General features: G+C 37.0%; 3 protein-coding genes across 6 annotated transcripts in view; all 3 read right to left on the bottom strand.

The window, feature by feature from the left end:
• LOC141801374 (uncharacterized) overlaps positions 1-2,675 on the bottom strand; it is a 30,139-nt gene extending 27,464 nt beyond the window's left edge. For all 3 annotated transcript variants that reach the window (XM_074684392.1, XM_074684391.1, XM_074684390.1), the window contains exons 1-3: positions 2,600-2,675; positions 2,020-2,191; positions 414-524 (exon numbers count right to left, since the gene is read on the bottom strand). In XM_074684392.1, the coding sequence (XP_074540493.1) occupies positions 414-524; positions 2,020-2,184 (276 nt within the window). In that variant the 5' untranslated portion in view covers positions 2,185-2,191; positions 2,600-2,675. The remainder of the gene's footprint in view (positions 1-413; positions 525-2,019; positions 2,192-2,599) is intronic.
• A 972-nt stretch (positions 2,676-3,647) lies between these two features.
• On the bottom strand, positions 3,648-7,033 carry LOC141801373 (uncharacterized). 2 transcript variants are annotated; one of them, XM_074684388.1, is made up of 7 exons: positions 6,955-7,033; positions 5,326-5,505; positions 5,123-5,233; positions 4,973-5,029; positions 4,757-4,882; positions 4,517-4,633; positions 3,648-4,375 (listed from the first exon to the last, which is right to left on the bottom strand). In XM_074684388.1, exons 2-7 carry the CDS (start codon positions 5,494-5,496, stop codon positions 4,307-4,309), a joined length of 651 nt encoding a protein of 216 aa, XP_074540489.1. In that variant the 5' UTR covers positions 5,497-5,505; positions 6,955-7,033; the 3' UTR covers positions 3,648-4,306. The 2 variants fall into 2 exon arrangements, with proteins under 2 accessions (XP_074540489.1, XP_074540490.1); XM_074684389.1 differs by having other exon boundaries at positions 5,326-5,498; positions 6,955-7,011.
• A 6,201-nt stretch (positions 7,034-13,234) lies between these two features.
• On the bottom strand, positions 13,235-18,909 carry LOC141801233 (membrane-spanning 4-domains subfamily A member 6C-like). Its single transcript, XM_074684209.1, has 7 exons — positions 18,895-18,909; positions 16,977-17,174; positions 16,768-16,887; positions 14,536-14,592; positions 14,257-14,433; positions 13,932-14,048; positions 13,235-13,267 (listed from the first exon to the last, which is right to left on the bottom strand). The coding sequence occupies exons 1-7, from the start codon at positions 18,907-18,909 to the stop codon at positions 13,235-13,237; spliced, it is 717 nt and encodes a 238-aa protein (XP_074540310.1).
• Between the last annotated feature and the right edge of the window lie 117 nt (positions 18,910-19,026).

The raw sequence follows: 19,026 nt of genomic DNA on the forward strand, positions 1-19,026 counted from the left end.
CAGCATAACAGTGGTGTTAACAGCTTAGTGCTGTTAGTGAAACATTTACCATCAGCTGAACTGATGCTACTGTGCTGCAGTGTTTATAAGCGTTCTTACACACCATTCGGGTTACAAATATTGTTATTCTCTATTTATCTGAATGGACTGTTTTTGACAACTCAAACATGGATGTAAGCGTGATATAAACTTGAAATTTGGTCATATCTGACATGATTTGACTGCAATAAGATGATGTGGACTTCCTGCCTCTCATCATTTATTTGGATAAATTTAGCAGTTGGGTGCAAAACCTGAGCAAAATGTTAGCACTTAAACATCACAATAACCGGGGCTGGATTTGTGTTGGGACATTCTCAGTGCAGTGCATGTGTGAAAGGCATCAAGTTGAGTAATGAAATCTGTGCTCTTACCACACCACCCAGCCAGTAAGCAGCTCCAATATGGGTAAAGTCTCTAGGGTGTAGGCTGGTTCGTCCCGGCCCGAGCCCAATGCTGAACAATCCCACCATGATCTGCACGGTCTGTGGAGATTCAAAACAATGACATCAAAGTCAAACACTTTGCAACCAAACTGAAATGACTAGACATGCACTGATCGATTGGTCAGACGAACAATCGTTGCCGATTTCCTTAAATTCGGGGGATCTGTGATCGACCCATCCTTACATATGGAACGGTTCTCATATAGAAGAAGGGAAGGTCTGACAGCCAGCCATTGTTGTTTTTTGCTCTAAAGACCTCAAACTCAGGACACTTTATTGGTTGTTTCAGGTAAAACATAAAGATTTATTGTTTCACTGGCAGGGCTTGACATTAACACCTACCAACCCACCAAATGTGGGTGAATTTCAGCTGTGGCGGGTAACACCGTCACTCCTACTCGCCACTTTGGTGAATTATTTAATTATAGTTTTCCGAAATGGCATCTGAAATACTAAACCCATTGCAGTATAAGACTACGACACCTCAACTCCCATGGGCACTGCCTGCACACAGTGTTAGCTCACTGGTCCATTTGTGAGGTCTTCTGCTGACAGGCGCCCAGATGTGCTCATCTCCAGCCTCCGGCTCGGACACAGTGACAGCTCCCAATGTTTTTAGCGCCTGATAATGTGACTTAAAAGTTCACTCGCGTCTTTTTTGCTCTCTATTGCAAACAGATTCTGGGGTTTAAGTCAGAAACTACAACAAAACTCATGTAACTTTTTAAAAGTGAGGACATTTATCGGATGGAGCTCATTTAAGCTCACACTGCACCGATCTCACCAGCAACACTCACCTAGAGCAGGGGAGGAGAGGAAAGGAGTGCACGTAGAGAAGATGATATTTAAATCTCCAACTATTCAAACATTTATCAAAGTTATGTGTAAAAAGTTTGATCTGGAAGTACTGTAAACAAACCAAATCATTCTAAGTAAATGAAACTTATGGTCCAGTATGACTTATAAATGTTGTTTTCATCTTCATGACACATTTTTTGACTGACACGACTTTGAAAAGTGCATAATACTGGACTTATAGTCCAGAAAGTATGGTACTTAGTTTAGTACTGAAAAATTACTGTTGTAAATAAACATTTAAGTGTTTCTAGCTAGATTTTTCAGTTTAGTTTTTATCTTTTCATTAATCTTTAACCTTAACAACTTTCATTGAATGCAATAATGAACTCCTCCTTTTGTTACTTTGTTTCAATAGTCTTCATAATTTTATACTAAAGGAGCACGACCATTTCAGAGCTGAATACCTGATTCCTGTAGTTTTTATTTGAGTGTGCACAGGGGTCATTTACATTTAAAAAGGTTGTAAACCTATTTAAAGTAAACTTTAACAAGTCATCATTTGCTTTAATCATATTAAACATATGATTATTATTTTTCATATGATGAATATATGAAAAATAAAAATCGGTATCGGCCCAAATCGGTATCGGCAGGCCAGGCTTTTTAAAGATCGGTGATCGGCCAGAAAATTGTGCACCCCTAGAAATTACAGATGAAAGACAGTGACTTTACTTACCCCGAGAGCTGCTGTCACACCTGTCTGCATCATCTCTGACTTTACAGAGCAGCACATGGGACAGAGAGATTTGAGGATCTGACACAGTGGAGGAAGCATGCTGTTCCTGTCCTCCACCACAGTGATCGTAGTCACTCCTTTTTCCTTTACCACAGTGACGGACATGTCTCACCTGCAACAGGTGAATGGATAATTCAGGAATATGACAAAACTAATGAAATACTCAGTGGAGCAATCATTTTATCACATATGCAAAGTAACCAAATTTATAGTTTCACACTGTTATAGTCTTAATAGCTATAGACATTACAGCACACACTTCTTAAAATAGAGTTAGCTTATCCATTATTATGTTAGAGCTGTTATAAATTCACATTTTTAGAGACCTACTAAAAACATGCGCAGCTTTCCAGAAGTTGCTACACTTCCTTATATTTTCCATATCCTACAGTTCACCATAAACAGTCTGAAACAACATCATTAAGACACAAATTGTCCTGTTACGACTTCAGTTATGATAATCTATTCTTAAAAGTTATAATATTGTCAAAAATGTCTTGTTTTGAAGCAAAATACTTACCTTAGACGTGTCACTCCCTGTTTTGTTTTCTGCGTTGATTGTGATTTTAGGAAGCGTCAATAAAACCGGTACTTCCTGTCGTCTAGTTCATCACTTCAAAATAAAAGCGGTGATTCAGCAAAACTTTTCTTAAAATACGTGGTTCGAATATTGTATTACAGTTAATATTCCAGTATTTTAAGCATAATTAAAGTGGACACTGAGATAATATGGGTATGGGCACCCAAAACCATATGCATCCACACATGATAACCACTCCATTTTACCACAATAACTAGTTAGTTTTTTTTTTTTTTTTTTTTTTTAGATCTGGAGAGCTAGACTTAACATAGTGTGATATTGTCTCCAAAGTACAGAGGCCTTAAAGTGACAGGCAAAAAATATTAAATAAAAATGGGATTGTCACAAAAAAGGCAGCCAGGCACACCTGAGACCAACCAGTGCCTTTCTGCTTATCTGCCAGATGCTTCAAGAGACAAGTATCACCTGAGTTAATGCCATGCAAGAAAGATGAAAACAAACCCAAGAAAAAAATTGTAGACAAAGAAAAGTTTTGTTAAACAACAGACAAGAAAGCCAGAACTTAGGACACTAAGTTTTCAAAGTCCAAAATACAAACTCCAATGAAATAAAAAAAAAAAAAAAAATCCAGCTGAAGAAAACAATGTAAAATCATAATCCATAGAAGAAACTCTCTCAATCTCAGAGGGAAAACACCAAACGTAGTCAGGCGTGGTTGAAACTCTGAAAGGGTAGGAGATAAAACTGAACCAGATCCACAGGAAGCAAGAACTACAAAATAAAACAAGAAACCTCAGAGACAACCCCCCCCCCCCCCCCCCCCCCCCCCCAAAAAAAAATAAAATAAAATAAATAAATAAATAAATAACAGGAAATACTAAATAAGATACAATACAGAGGAGAAGCCATAGACTTATTATGAAAACTATTCCTTTCAGTTCACTCTGTAGCTTACTTATCAGCAGTATTAATACTTTAAGTCTGTTCCATAACCATCTAAAAACACAGAAGCTTTGGTCTTGTCAGTCACAAAGTCAAGCTTTAATATCAAAGTCATTACAGCATGAGTTACAATATAGCAAGAGTTTGCAGGTTAAATGAGGTGAAAACCCTCAATGAAACAGAATGAGCACCACCTAGTGGCGCAAAATGGCATCGCAGTTATGAAATAGGAAAAAAATAGTCTGGTGGGAGGGTTGTTTCCCAGAAATGGCCCACTCTCTGCTCGCCTCCTCATTCTCAGGAAGCTGTGATCTCAGCAAAAAAAAGACATGAAATCTAAAGGTCCTAAATGATCTAAATATTTGAGACTAGTCCCTCAAGATAATTATTTTGAACAGAAGGAAGAAAGAAAAAATGTATTAAACAAAAGACCAGAAAGCCAGGTCCAAAACACAAACTGAAATAAAGTAAAAAACCACAAAGCGTAGTCAGATTTGGTTGAAACTCTGAAGTGCAGGAGATAAAACTGAACCAGATCCACAGGAAGCAAAAACTACAAAATAAAACAAGAAACTCTAAAGACAAAAGAACACAAAATGACATGACATAACAATCAAGATACAAGACAGCAGAGAAACAAAACTTAAATAACTCAATTTGTGCCAACACTTCAGCATGCCTTAAATATCAAATCATGACCTGCTATGTCAAAACATAGCATACATGAGTTTATTTCAAATGGTTTTAAGCTCCAGGACTGGTGAGCAGGACTTCCTTCAGCAGGGGATACTTAACTTCTGCACTTTCATCGCCCTGGGTGAACAGAGAATGTAAAGTATTAGATATATCTCATCTCATTTCAAGATATCACAAGCAAAATGAAAAAAAATAAAAAATAAAATAAGAAAACATCACTGGAGGAACCTTTTATCTGGTCTTAGTCTTAATCCTTACCTCCTTGGTCCTCCCGCTGATCAGAGCTTTGATGCCCAGAACAGCCAAAGTGATGCAGACACACAGATGGAGAACAATCAGGATGAGCATGAAGGTGTCCATCACCACCACCACACGCTGTCATACACAAGAAGTCAACACAAAACAGAGATTAATTTATCATGATGGGGATTAAAAAACATTGATATTAATTTTGAAACTATGAGTTTGTATTTTTGACTTTGATGTAAATTAGCTTACTCTGTAAAGCTCTTTCATGTCATAAAAGAAGCCAATACTGGTTTCACTCAGATCGATGCTGTACATCACGATACCAACGATGGAGAAGACAGATCCCATTATGTTCATGAAAACAGCAAAGATCACCTTAGAAGACAAACATAAGAATAACATGTTAAACTTTTTAAACACCCAGTACTTTGGTTGATGTTTAAAGAACATTAAGGCTCTACTCACTGAGCAAACAGACGGGAACCGGCCAGCGAGAACGGAGATGATTCCACACACAAGGAACTAAACAGAAGAGGAAAATTAAAATCATTAATTCTCTATTTTGCTTTTTCTTGTGTCAAAAAAGACAAAAAAAAACAATAAGTGCGCTCCTACCACACCACCCAGCCAGTAAGCAACTCCTAAATGGCTAAAGTCTTCAGGGTGAAGGCTGGTCCGTCCCGGCCCGAGTCCAAGGTTGAACAATCCCACCATGATCTGCACGGTCTGTGGAGATTCAAAACAGTAGCATCAAACAGAAACACTTCGTGAATTCAAAAAGAAGATGCAAAACGATAATGATAAAAAACTCTACTTACCCCGAGAGCTGCTGTCACACCTGTTTGCATCATCCCTGATTTTATAGAGCAGCACGCGGGACTGAAGCAGAGAGCTTTGAGAATCTGACACAGCGGAGGAAGCATGCTGTTCCTGTCCTCCGACACAGTGATCGTAGTCACTCCTTTCTCCTTCACCACAGTGACAGACATGGCTTTCACCTGGAATAAGAGAACAGAAAATTCAGGCTGAATTAATTAAACGCTTTTTTGGTCTTTTTCAAAACTATTGTTTCACACATGCCTTCTAATAAATAAATGATATGATCCACAGAAGTTCTCTGCACCCCACGCAGTCATAAGAGGAAACAAAAATCAATGTAATGACACTGAAAGGTTACCTTAAGTTGGTTTAATACAACAATTAAATAGATAAGATCTTTATAATCTTTTTATAATGTGAAAACTTTATTATTATTATTATTATTATTTATTTTATTAATGCAATAACTGGACTACCTTACTCCTTAGTTTATTCTGTTGGTACTTTTGTATTTTTGTACAATTTTTAAAAATTTGCATATTTTATTTTCATCCTGTTTATAATTTCTTTTAATTGTAATTAACTGGAAATGCTTTTCCTTTTATTATCCTATTTTAGCTGATTTTATTATGCTCATGATTTTACACTTTCTCATTTTACCTTATTATTTACCCAACTTTTATTTTATATTGTTATATTACAGTGTTTTATTTATTTATTTATGTATTCACACATTTATTTATCTTACCCTCTAGTAGTTTTGAGATTTTTTTTTTTATTACTTACTATTATAGTTTTAGCTCCTGTGTTTTCTCATTTTAATTCAAGATAGCGTTTCCTCAGTCCTCTAATTCTGTTTTCTGTCAGAATTTACTCTTTATGTCTTTGTATGTTTGAGTTAGTGAGTGTGTATATTGAATGTGGTTTGTTTTCATTTTATGCAATTATGCAATTTTCTGCTTTTTATTCCACTTCTTGTAATTTCATTTTATTTTTTCCCTTATAAGGCACTTTGTATAACAAATTCATGTATGAAAAATGCCATACAAATAAAGTTTGATAGACTGATTCTTCTATGTTGCTTTTCTTTGATATTCATCAGACTTAAAAAAAAAAAAAAAAAACAGGACATTGAGAGTGAAATGTTATGGTATCTATGGGTTAACATGTGCTTGTATGACAATAAAGCTTCTTGAATCTTGAATCTTTTGTTTGTAATTTTGTAGCATCTTTTAGTCTTTGCAATTTACACGAATACTTTCTCATGTTACTTGTAATGTTGGTGCTGTTATGGATGAAAGGAGTGATATGGGATAACAGTATGATGAAATAACATAAGCTGGGAAAATATGTCAATGTCACGGTCAGTGGAAATTAAATGGTGTATATCAACAGGTATTTGAATTACTATGTATTTAGGCCGTTACAACTTACACTTTTTGAAAGATAAACACTGGGTTTTCCAGTTTCCTACACTTCCTATCCTACAGTTTTCCCAGAACTCGTCCCTCTCACAGAAACATGGTTATTGAAAACCAAATGCCCATTAAAGACTTAATTTGAGATTATTTATTCATTAAAACGATAAAATTGTCATAAATGTTTTGGTTTTGAAGCGAAAAACTTACCTTAGACGTGTCTCACTCCCAGTTCCGGATCTTTTTCTGCGTCGATGAAGACTTATGGGAAGCAGCGATAAAACTGATGCTTCCTGTTTGTTTCTTTTATTACTTCAAAATAAAAGCGTCATTTTTTAATTTGTTTTTATCTTTTGTTTTTAATTGAAAAAAAATACAAGTGTATGAAATCGTTTATTTTAAAGGCATTGAAATATTTCTTTTTACATTCTTTTGATTTTTTCATGCTGACACCCACTCTAAATTAGAGTAGGATTTTGCCAGCAATAGACAGCAACTGAAAACTGACAAAATCAGCAGTGTTTTATTAGCCTTTTCAAACTCCTTTATATGATTTTTTTTTTTTTTTTTTTTTTTTTTTTTTAAGCAAGTGAGTGTGTTTAAATGCCAAAGAGTAATAAGTAAGATCTACTCTGTCGTTACATGCACATGCTTTTTTTTTCTTTTTTTTCTTTAAAGGTTTTTTAAGCTCCAGGTCTGGTGAGCAGGACTTCTTTCACCTCTGGAAGCTGATCTTCTGCACTTTTCTCACCCTGTGTGAACAAACAAAGATAATGGGATGAATTAGATATTTCCAGAATGTGACTTTATTAAATGTAAAACTTGAAACAGTACCAAAAATTAAACTACAACAGCTGCTCCACACAAGGTTTTCTTTTAACTCTTTTTAATGTGTCATGAGCAAAAGAAAAGCCTAGATTACCTGTTAATGAGTCAAATCATACTTGACCTTGTGTTCATCTTGATTCTTACCTCTTCTGCCTTCAGAGCTTTGAATCCCAGAACAGCCAAGCTGACAGAGACACACATCTGGAGGACAGTCAGGATGAGCATTGTGACGTCCATCGCTGTCATTAAACGCTGACACAGACAAGGAATAATAACAACACAGAGATTAAATTGACATAAATGGAGCTAAAAAAGAATCCCCTACTTATAACTAAACTGTAAAGGATGAATTTTGTTCAAACACAATACTGTGATTAAAACCAATGACACTTTTACATTAATTTCCTGCAGGTTACTTTGTACTACATCACCAAATATGTATCGATCGGCACTTGAAATGAATGAAACATTGCCTGTTCAGGGTTTGCTTACTCTGAAAAGCTCAGCCACATAACGGCAGTTGCCTTCATCCAGTCCCAAACAGTAATCAGTGTTAATGGTTTCTCTTAGGTCGATGCCGAGGAGCACAACACCAAGGACGGAGACGATGGATCCCAGTACGTTAATGAGCACAGCCAATTTCACCTGGGAAGAACTTGACTTGATTAACCCACTGATTATGCAAACATCTGTACAAGAATGAGACCATTCTGAAGTCACCTTACAACTGATTAGTGCATGTTTTAAACAACTTTGGGGCTTAACTTACAGAGCAAACAGCGGGGAACTGGCCGGAAAAAACAGAGATGATTCCAGACACAAGGAACTGAAGAGGACAGACTTTTAGATTATTCATTTCCAACTATTTTCAACTCTCAGTGCAGTATTTGAGCAGAAAGACTCAAAGTAACGCATGTGCTCTTACCACACCGCCCAGCCAGTAAGCAGCTCCTAGCTGACTGAAGTCTCGAGGATGTAGACTTATCCGTCCTGGCCCAAGCCCAATGCTGAACAATCCCACCATGATCTGCACGGTCTGTATTAATTTAAAACAATGAAATCAAAAAGATTTCTGATGTAAATAAACTGCAGAGGAATAAAAATGGTTTGACTTTTCTTACCCCGAGAGCTGCTGTCACACCTTTCTGCATCATCCCTGACTTTACAGAGCAGCACACTGGACTGAAGCAGAGAGCTCTGAGGATCTTTTTGATCCTGGTCGCTCCTTTCTCCTTCACCACAGTGACGGACATGTTTCTCACCTGGAACAGGAGGACATTCATTTCAAGATTTTTGGAAAACATTGCGTCGCACATGTATAATCAAAAGGCCAAAGGGACTCGTTCACTGAGGTTTACACCCAGCATTTCCAGATAGACGCATAAAACCCCAAAAACGTATCTTTAAAAAAAAGAAAGAAAGAAAAAAAACACCAGTATGAGGTGACTGAAAAAGTGACACAAAATGACCATGAGGAAACACAAATCAACATAAAGGAAACACAATACAACAACGACTTTATTAATACCCAAGAATAACTAAAAAACAGATCAATAAAAATTAGAGCAGAAAAACCTACTTCATTCATATATTTCAATTTCATCCATATGTTTTTACCTTTGCCTTTGCCTTTATCTTTATCTTTTTCTTTGTCATCTCACTGATTAAAGACCTGATGCCCAGGATTGTAAGTCTAACACTGCCGGAGAGCTGAAGCACCGCCAGGGAGATCATCGTGGTGTCCATGGAAATCAACAAAGTCTGATGGATCAAACATCAGGAAATAAATTCAATGTAATTTATTCAGAACAACCTATTCTTTACCACAACAAAAGTTTGCTGTTCTTGGTTGAGTTTTTCAAATTCAATCAGACAAAAGAAATTGTCGTCTGGCCATAACCCGTCATATTTAAAGCTCCTTTAAGGAACTTATGGTTTGTGTTGAGTGTGGCGGCCCCTGTGAATACAGCAGTATGTCTCAGACCTTTTGATTTGTCCTGAATGTGAAATGTCATCCTTTCAAAGATTTTCTTGTATATGTGTAAAAAAAACGGAGTTACAAATTCAGAGAGGCCGTTTAAAACAACAAAAGCAATAATTAGTTTTTTTCAAAATGTTACATTTCCACATGTTGTAGATCTCCTCATTGGGTCTTGTTGCATTGGAGGGACAAGTCTCAAGCGCCAAGGTCTGCCTCTGATGGGCCTCCAAAGGTCTGGCCAATCAGAATGAAGGGGGTTTGTGGAGCACAGAGACTTAAAGAGACAGCAGCTAAAACTAAGACTTTCAGATGGAGGCTAAAAAAATAGTTTTCTGGGGCACAGAAAGCCAAGCAGTTTAGGTTGAAGTTCGCCCTCAAACAGGTGGCCTGGGTTTGAGTCCAGTCTGTGGCCTGTTTCATGTTGCTCCCTACCCACCATCTTTCTTACTTTATCTACTGTCATTTCCTTTAACATAAAAGGCATGATGAGCCCCCAAAAATGACTAAAAAAATATTTTTTTGAATTACCAGTGTGAGGAAAAGTATGGATTTTTGGAGCATGTAAAGATACTATGGGGCACCAGAGGGACAAAATCAGTCTTTAAGCGCTTTACAAATGTTTTTTTGGATTAACATCAAGAGCATGCTTGCCTGTGCACGGAGCGCCACCGCCCTGCAGTTGTCTCCATCATAACAATCAGCTTCAATACTGCTGCGATTACACAGCCAGAGCAGGGAGGCATCTCGCAGGTCGATGGCGTACAGGATGATGCCAGTGACAGCGAAGATGGCTGAAGCTATGTTCATGAACACAGTGAAGCCCACCTGAGAGAAGAAACACCTGAAGGTCAAACACAGGCAGCATTCATAAAGACAGGATATAATGTGAAAGGTAGAAGTATTACTCACCAGGACACGAGAGGGGAACTGTCCGGCCAAGATGGACAGGATACCAGTCACAATAAACTGAAGGCAGACCAGCAGACGGCTCATGAAGAGAAACTAGTTTTTTTTTTTTTTTTTGCTTTTTTGTCCCAACACTATCAGAAAACTCATTCCCTGCAAAACTGAAATATTTGGCAACACATCTTTTAGCACAGCTATCAAGCATGAGCAATGACAGAAATATGCCACCTCACTATATTTGAGTAAAAGTGTTTTTTTTTACCACACCACCCAGCCAGTAAGCAGCTCCCAAGCTGGCCAAATCCCCAGGAAGTAAGCTGGTTCTTCCCGGCCCGAGCCCGATGTTGAACAGCCCCACCATGATCTGCAACGTCTGGGAAGAATTTAAAATAAAGCATCATCATTTTCTAAACTGAGAAAAAAAGCTTTACGGAGAACAAACTTAATCCTATTGTTATCCACTCACTCCCAGAGCTGTGAAGTAGCAAGCCTGCAGCAACAGCTCCTCAAACACGGAGCAAAAGGCCTTCAGGATCCGGCACCACGCAGGACACATCGTGCTCTGGCTGTCACCTGCTCACACACCTGAAACAGCAAAAATGACCTTAAGGTTGTCTCTTCTTTTCAAAACTGTGTCCATGAGAGTGTGTTTCAGTGTGGGTCAGTGTATGAATATGTTAGTACCAAGCAAAGTCAACAGAGAGTCCCTGGTATCGTTCAACAATCCTATCAAATCCAAGTATGCGGATGTATTACAGCTTAGAGGCAGGAGGATTATTCTCATTGTGGATTTTCTTGGGGGTTTTGCACAGTAACTTTAAAACATACTGTAAAAGATTTTTGCAGCAGAGTTTAACACTTTTTCTTTGACAGTTTGACACCTGCATAAGGCTTCTGACATAATTATGGTCTTTATAAATCAATCTACCTGAACCAATCACATTCTGAAATTATTATCAGTTCTACTCTTTCCAAAAGGGCCACAACAACATTAACAATAAAAGTAACATTTTATCAATCCCGGCAGATTTTACAGCTAGAAAAACTATAAAACAAAAAAGCTTCATATAGCCCAGTGTCTATTTCAAAGGTCACATTCTGTGCATGCAGACTCACCTGTTAGTGGTTGGATGTAATGCTACAGTCTGGATCCTCCTTCATTTTACATCCACAGAAATGACACCTCCCATCACTTTTCCTTTCAAAATAAAAGCTCAACATCTATAGAGCTAGTAGGAAGCTGTCAGGTATGGCAGCCCTAGGTGGACACTCTACGGGAAGGATGTCAGCTAGAGCTCTATGAATGTTTTTTAATGCCATTATTTATTTTTTAATATCTTATCTTGATGTCTTTTTTTATATCCTTTCTTCTTCCAATATCTCTTTTTAAATACATTGTCTTTTTTATGTAATCTTTTTGGTTTACTGGTTTTGTTTTTTCTTTTTTTTGTTGCATGCTCTTTTTGTCATCCGTTTCCTTCTTGTTTTCATATCCTCTTTTTTTGTTTTTTATTTGAATGTTTTCTTTTTTGATTCAATATAATTTTTCTATCAATGCATTGTCTTTTTAGCTTGTTCTCTCTTTTTTGTTTCTCTGTAATCTTTTTTGTTAAGTACTCTTTTTGTTGTCGTGTTTTCTATTTTGATCTTTTTAGATATGTTTTCTTCTTCTTCTAACTTTTTTTTAATACATTGTCTTCTTTATTTTTTGTAATCTTTTTGGTTTGCTTGTCTTTCTTGTTGTCATCTGTTTTTTTCTTGTTTTCATACATACCCTTTTTGTGTTTTTTATTTGTATATGTTTTTTTTTTTTTTTTATTCCATATTTTTTGTAATTGTTGCATTTCCTCTTTAGCTTTTTGTCTTTTTTGTTGAGTACTCTTTCTATTGTTGTGTTTTCTATTTTGATGCCATGTCTTTTTATTTTCATGTCATCTTTTTGTTGTGTGCTCTTTTTTCTTTGTGTGTTTTCTTTTTATTTGTTTTGTTTTTGTGTTGTCTTCTATTTATGTATTGTTGTTGTTGTGTTTTGCACGTCAGGGCCACCAAAATGTCTTGCTGAATGTAGGGTTGTAGAGAAGATAATCTTTGTTCTTGTACAGCTCTCAGAAAGAAATTAAATGATCCTTTTGCTTTTGTTGATACAAACACACAGTGCATACCTGCAGTTTCTTTCAAAACTGTATGTTATGTTTGATTTATTGTTTTGAAAAAAAGGATTTCCTAAAATCTGAAGCAAAAAATGGTTCAAAGATTCAGATGTCTGTGGAAGCCCAAAATCTACAAGGAGAGACTTTAAACTTGTTGATAAATTTCTACATTTTTAGGAAATGAGTTAAAGCTCCTGAAAGACACTTTCAGTTTGTTGAACTGACTTTGTGTCCTCACAGAGGCTTCAATGTAAAATTGATCATATATATATATATATATATATATATATATATATATATATATATATATATATATATATATATATATATATATATATATATATATATATTTAAGCATAGATTCCAAAAAGCAAGGAGGAATCATTCAAAAAGGAGAAAGAGAAAAACAAAACCTGTACAGGAAATGTTTTCAACATGGTCAGCAAGTTCAAACAGGCTCAATATGATTATGTAATCATAGAAAGTCTCTGCCAAAAGAAAAAAACAGCTGAGGGGAAGTCAAAAATAAGAAGCAGCTGGTCTGTGAACACAGTGCTTGGTGTAGTTTGTGTTTCTCAGAGTAGAGGTTTTCATTAGACTGTCGGGTCACTGGTGATCTCCTCCATCAGGGGTTGTAGAGTTCAGAGTCAACGGGGCTCTAAAGGAGAGGACAAAGTACTTTTAAAATATATTACGTAAAGTTTTCAACCCATAACATCTTTATCTTTGGATGCTTTTAATGATAAGAGGATAAAAATACAAAGATACATGTGGTAAGATAACTCCATCATGGCTTTATTTCTGTGCAAAGATTGCTGAACTGTAAGACTATTTCCCACATTGAAAAAAAAGTGTCCAGTCAAGAAATGAAAGACTGCTGCTACACTGCAAAAACTAAAATCTTATCAAGAGATTTTGTCTTATTTTAAGTAGAAAGTGTATTTTTAGACTTAAAATAATTCACATTCACCTGGCTAGTCCTAAAAAAATATCTTGTTTCAAGTAATTTAAAGACAAAAATGAGGTCTATATTTCTTGTAACAAGTAAGAAAATCTGCCAATGGAACAAGAGAAAAGTTACTTGTATTTGGTCATTATTCTCGTTTCAAGCACATTTTTAAGCAAGTTTTTCTCATTCCATTTTGAGGGTTTTGTTGTACTTGTTTCAAGAAATTCAGACCTCAATTTCGTCATTAAATAACTTTTCTGGACTGATCAGGTGAATGTGGCTCATATCCAGTATGATAAGACATGTTTTAGATTTCAGTTTTTTGCAGTGTAAGCAGAATAAACCAATCAGAATTCAGTATCAATCACCTCACCTTGTTGTCCTTGCTGCCCTTCAAAGTCTCAATTCCCGAGATAAAAGATGCCATGACAGCACAGAGCTCCAGGAGTGACAGGACGATCAGCAGAACATTGATGCTCTTCAAAAGCATCTGAAGAGACACAAAAGAAACCATATGATGAGATCCACAACAGTGCCATGAAAAAGCTCAGCAGCTACTACACCTTCTATCTGCAACAGAGGAACTCTGGTGACCCTGTGTGTGATTTTATGTGGTTATGTGGTGTTATGAGGAAACAGCATCGGGCCAGCATCAGGTTGCCTTATTGGTTATTTACCAAACGGCACAGATTACTTACGAAAGCCAGTACTAGGGCCTCAGAGCATTTTCCGTCTTCCTCAGGAGTCTGAGATGAGTCGTAGTAACTGTCACAAATGCTTGGAACCCTCAGGAGGGTAACGTTTATGATGAAGTGAACGATGGCTGTGAGGGCAAAACCAACTCCAGCTATGTTCAGAATCACACAGAGGATGACCTGAGAAGAAAAGACTGATCAGTGAGTTCACAACACAGCAGATTAAAAAGAGTGATGTAAAATGAAAGGTAATAAAATGATGTTAGAAATGGAAACACTCACCAGGCGTGGGCTGGGGCGTTTCTCAGACAAGATGCAGATGGCGCCAGTAAGGATGAACTAAAAAGAGACAAGAAATAATAAAAAAAAACAGACTGCTAAAGCAGTTTCTTTTGTTGGTACTTTAACCTCCTAAGACCCTGTGTACACATACAGTGGGGAAAATAAGTATTGAAGGCATCAACATTTTTCTCATCACATTTATTACCAAAGCTGTAATTTAAATGAAATTTCTAACAGACATTGGTATTGACTTAAATAATCCACACATGAAAAGAAATCACAACTTTCAGATCCATAAATAGTGATTATGTGGAATTAAGTACGATAACACAGGAAAAAAGTATTGAACACTCTAACTGAGACTCACCTAACATTTAGTGGAGAAGCCTTTGTTTGCAATGACACCTTCCAGAAGCTTCTTGTATGTTTGAACTAATGGCCCACACTGCTCAGGTGTGATTTTGGCCCATTCCTCTGCACATATTGTCTTTAAATCTGGAATATTCTTTGGTTTTCATCTGGTGAACCCTTTTCTTTAGTTCTTTCCACAAATGTTCAGTTGGATTTAAGTCAGGTGATTGACTAGGCCATTCTAACAGATTAATTTTATTTTTTGAAACCATTTGAGAGTCAACTTTGCCGTGTGCTTTGGATCGTTGTCCTGCTGGAAGGTCCAGCCACGTCTCATCTTCATCATCCTGGTGGATGATCAAGATCAAGAATTTCCCCATACATGGCTCCATTCATTGCTCCGTCAGTTATATGAAGTTTGCCAACACCATGAGATGAGAAACAACCCCATGCCATGATGCTTCCACCTCCAAACTTCACTGTTGGTGTAGTGTTTTTTGGGTGATGTGCAGTGCCATTTCTCCTCCAAACATGGTTTGTAGTATGACAGCCCAAAAGTTCAGTTTTGGTCTCATCTGACCAGACAACATTCTCCCAGTATTCTATAGGCTTGTCAAGATGCTGTTTAGCAAACTTTAAACCAGCTTCAACATGCCTTTTCTTGAGTCTTGCAGGCTGAGCGTCCATAGAGGCCATGGCGGTGGAGGGCACTGCCTCTTGTTTTCTCTGTAACAATTATACCTGCTGCCTCTAAGTCTTTCTGGAGCACTTTCAGGGTGGTCATTGGCTCGCTGAGAACTCTTCTGAGTATCTTTCTGTCTCCCTGGTCAGAAATCTTGCCAGGAGCTCCTGTGTGTGGCCTGTTGATGGTAAGGTGGTGTTTCTTCCACTTGCAAATAATGGCTCCAACGGTGCTGACTGGAATATTCAGGTGTTTTGATATAAGTCCGTAACCAGTTCCATTCTGATGTTGAGCAACATCAGGTATCTCTGGACCTGAATGTCATGATTTCTTTTCATGTGTGGATCATTTGAGTTAATACCAATGTTTGGTAGAAATTTTGTTTGAATTGCAGCTTTGGAAATAAATGTAATGAGAAAAAAGTTGACGCGTTCAATACTTATTTTTCCCCCACTGTATGAAGACATCACATTCCTGCCTTTCAGACCCACAACACTTCATTTTTCTTTAAAACTTTGACCTATGAGCCACGTTTAGGGACACTGTCCGCAACATCTTGTGGTGATAATACAGCATTTCACCCATTTCAGTGGACCCAAGTTGGTGGATATATCTGCAAAAGACTTGCTGTTACAGTCCCCCATGGAAAATAGAGAAAGGTAACAAATAACATCCAAATTTTCTCAACGAAACCAGTTTATTTGTGTACAGCAACACTAATAAAAAAGACAAAATAATAACACTAATACTAACAACACTTCCTGTGCAAAGACCAAGTTTATTTATCATATTAGGTCTTAATTATTCAAAAAAGTAAAGACAAATAGAAAATGCATAGACAAAAGCTTGGGTCTCAGGAGGTTAAAAGGCCCACTGTGTCTGTGCTGTGTGCAGTGAATCATTTTCAATTCATGGGCCTGACACTTCTACAATGGCTGTTTTGATGCATCTGTGCATTCCCCTCCTCTCTCCATGATCCTCTTCCCAGAGCTGCACCAAGGGTTTTGAGTTGCTCCTATGCATAACAGACCTGAAGCTACTTCTGTTTTTACAGTGGGTATTTTATTCTACAGCTTTGGGACACATTTTTTGACGTTTTTCACAAGTTTTTGTTGTATGAAGCTAGCTTGAGAGACAACGAATCAAAGTGTTACAATCAGATGTAAGATTAAAAAAGGAAAAGAAATTAGCTGGCTTACCAGTAAACCCAACCAATAATGATTTGTGGTATAGGAGCAATAAATCCTGGGAGAATCAGGTCTCTGGAAGAGGATTGCTCCAAGGCCAATGGTGAGCAACCCGACCATAATTTGCACGGCCTGTACAAGAAAAAGCCCAGAATTAACAACAGTATGATCGCCACATAGGTGAATAATAAACCTACAGGAATCGTGAGGTTGTGGCTCACCCCCAGCAACGACTGAGAAGTTCCCTGGTCTCTCCTCAAGTGCTGGGACACAGAGAAGTATGCAGGGCTGCAGCAAAGGCCTTTGAGGATTTGGCAAAGTGGAGGTAAAACACTGTGGGGGTCAGAGGTCAAAGTCAGCACTATGACCCCAGCGGTCCTAGTTATGGTCACTGACATCCTGCTGCCTGCTCCTGGGGACTAAAAGACACAAGAGGAAGTCAGATTATGGCAATTTAAAAAATAAAGACTTATTGAATCTTAACAAAAAATTAATTCAACTTCATTTTTATTTCTTATCTGCCAGTAGCTACATTATGTTTGCTGCAACTTGCAAACTAAAACAAAGTGACACACATGCAGTTTTTACAAACCCATCCATGCATTTTATTTCTCTTCCAATGTTTTTTTTTGTCTATTCCCTTATCAGGGGCAGCAAAATGGGTGGGCTCAAAGGTCCCAGGCTCAACCTAAACTTATCTTATAATTTTTATATTTTAAACTCTTTTTTAAAAAAAGTATGGTAAAATTTTGTCACTTCATGTTAGTTTAATTAGTGTAAAATACTCTGTCTTTGTAAAATCAGCCATGTTTTTTTAGCCTTCTTGAATTTTTTTTTTTTTTTTAATTATAAAACATTCACGTTTGGGGGGGTGGGTGCCAGAACATTAATTTGGGGAAAGGCTCTCGATTCTAATTTATTTCATTTAACTGTGGTTTGTGTCATTACTCTCACAGCTTATATTGCAAAAAAATGCAATTTAGAGGTGAAAAAAGCAACCAAATTTATTAATCTAATTAATGATTTACACACTTTTGTAACTTAAGGCCCAGCCAAAACTTGTCTGGCCCACCCAGAAATGAAATCCTGGCTCCATCATTAAAATTAACCTGAAAGGTAGCTGCCGTCCTGACAGAAATACAAAGTAAAACTTTTAACTGCAAATCATAATGCAGCAAGTTTCTTTAATTAAATTTACAGTATTTCACTGTTTCCGGAATGTTCAACAGAAATCTACTGTACCGTAACAATATTAAGGGAATAACATTATTTACTGTAGTGAAACTGTGCAGTAGCATGCTTTGGACATAATAGCTACAGTATTCTACTGGTAGCAGTAACAGAGCTCTCAGCACTCTACTTCTCTTCTGAAGCAAAATAATCATGTTGAAATGCTATTTACAAAATTCAAGCCTGCTTATGATGCATTGAGTTCCCGTAGCCTTCAACCTGCTCTCTGTGATGAGAGACTGTGGGTTGACATAAGTTACATTTATGCAAAGTTTCTTAAAAAGAAAAATCTGAACTTCTCATATGTTTAAAAATGAAACTCAAATTTGAGAATTGACCATCACTTCATAAACTTTTATTAAATCTATGTAGTTATCTATGGAGTGGCTTTTTTTTTTTTTTTTTTTTTAGCAGGGGTGCACTTTAGATTTTGTGAAATTTTGCATGGGGCATGTTCTTGAGATCAGTCATGGCTGTAATGCTCCACAGTCAGCAGAAACTCTTCTGTATGTCAGATGATGGATGGACTTATATGTCTAAAAATGAACCCCAGTGGTGATCATTTTAGATGCATATGTCAATAGAGAACTTGAAATAATATTAATGACCTGGCCTAACTAATACACATGATCTCTAGGACGCCCTGCAGTGAATGAGAAGTGAGACATTTATGCGCCATGTTTTATCTGTTACGAGTTCGAAGAGACATGAGCAACATTTTTTTCCACAGTTTTTTGTTTGGTTGTGCCTCCGACACATTTTTCTCTCTTTATATGTTATGACAACGTTCACCTCTCCTATACATTTGAAAGAGTTGATTATGTTGCAGATGTAAGTCAGTATCGATCCATATCCAAAAGACTTGAGAAAGCAAACCTTTCATTTGAAAAAGATTCAGGATTTCTATACCATCAGTGTGATCATATTATCGCTGTTGAAAAATCTATTTACAGCATGCAGAATGAAAGAGCTACAAACCTGACAGAGTTTACAATATGGAGTTCAAATGAAACAGGAGATTTTCCCTTTCAAGACACAAAT

Source organism: Halichoeres trimaculatus, unplaced genomic scaffold, assembly GCF_033239565.1.
Source record: "Halichoeres trimaculatus isolate MK-OKI-2021-1 unplaced genomic scaffold, fHalTri1.1 fHalTri1_scaffold_12, whole genome shotgun sequence".
In the NCBI taxonomy this organism is placed as follows: Eukaryota; Metazoa; Chordata; class Actinopteri; order Labriformes; family Labridae; genus Halichoeres; species Halichoeres trimaculatus.

Excerpts from the sequence above, each read along its gene's own strand:
- LOC141801373 (XM_074684388.1), bottom strand. The coding sequence starts at position 5,496 with ATGTCTGTCACTGTGGTGAAGGAGAAAGGAGTGACTACGATCACTGTG. Across the intron at positions 4,883-4,972 it reads GGTTCCCGTCTGTTTGCTCA|GTGATCTTTGCTGTTTTCAT; the intron begins GTGAGTAGAGCC and ends TTGTCTTCTAAG. Across the intron at positions 4,634-4,756 it reads ACATGAAAGAGCTTTACAGA|CGTGTGGTGGTGGTGATGGA; the intron begins GTAAGCTAATTT and ends TGTGTATGACAG.
- LOC141801233 (XM_074684209.1), bottom strand. Across the intron at positions 16,888-16,976 it reads CTTCTCAGTCGTTGCTGGGG|GCCGTGCAAATTATGGTCGG; the intron begins GTGAGCCACAAC and ends TTTCTTGTACAG. Across the intron at positions 13,268-13,931 it reads AGGGCAGCAAGGACAACAAG|AGCCCCGTTGACTCTGAACT; the intron begins GTGAGGTGATTG and ends CCTCTCCTTTAG.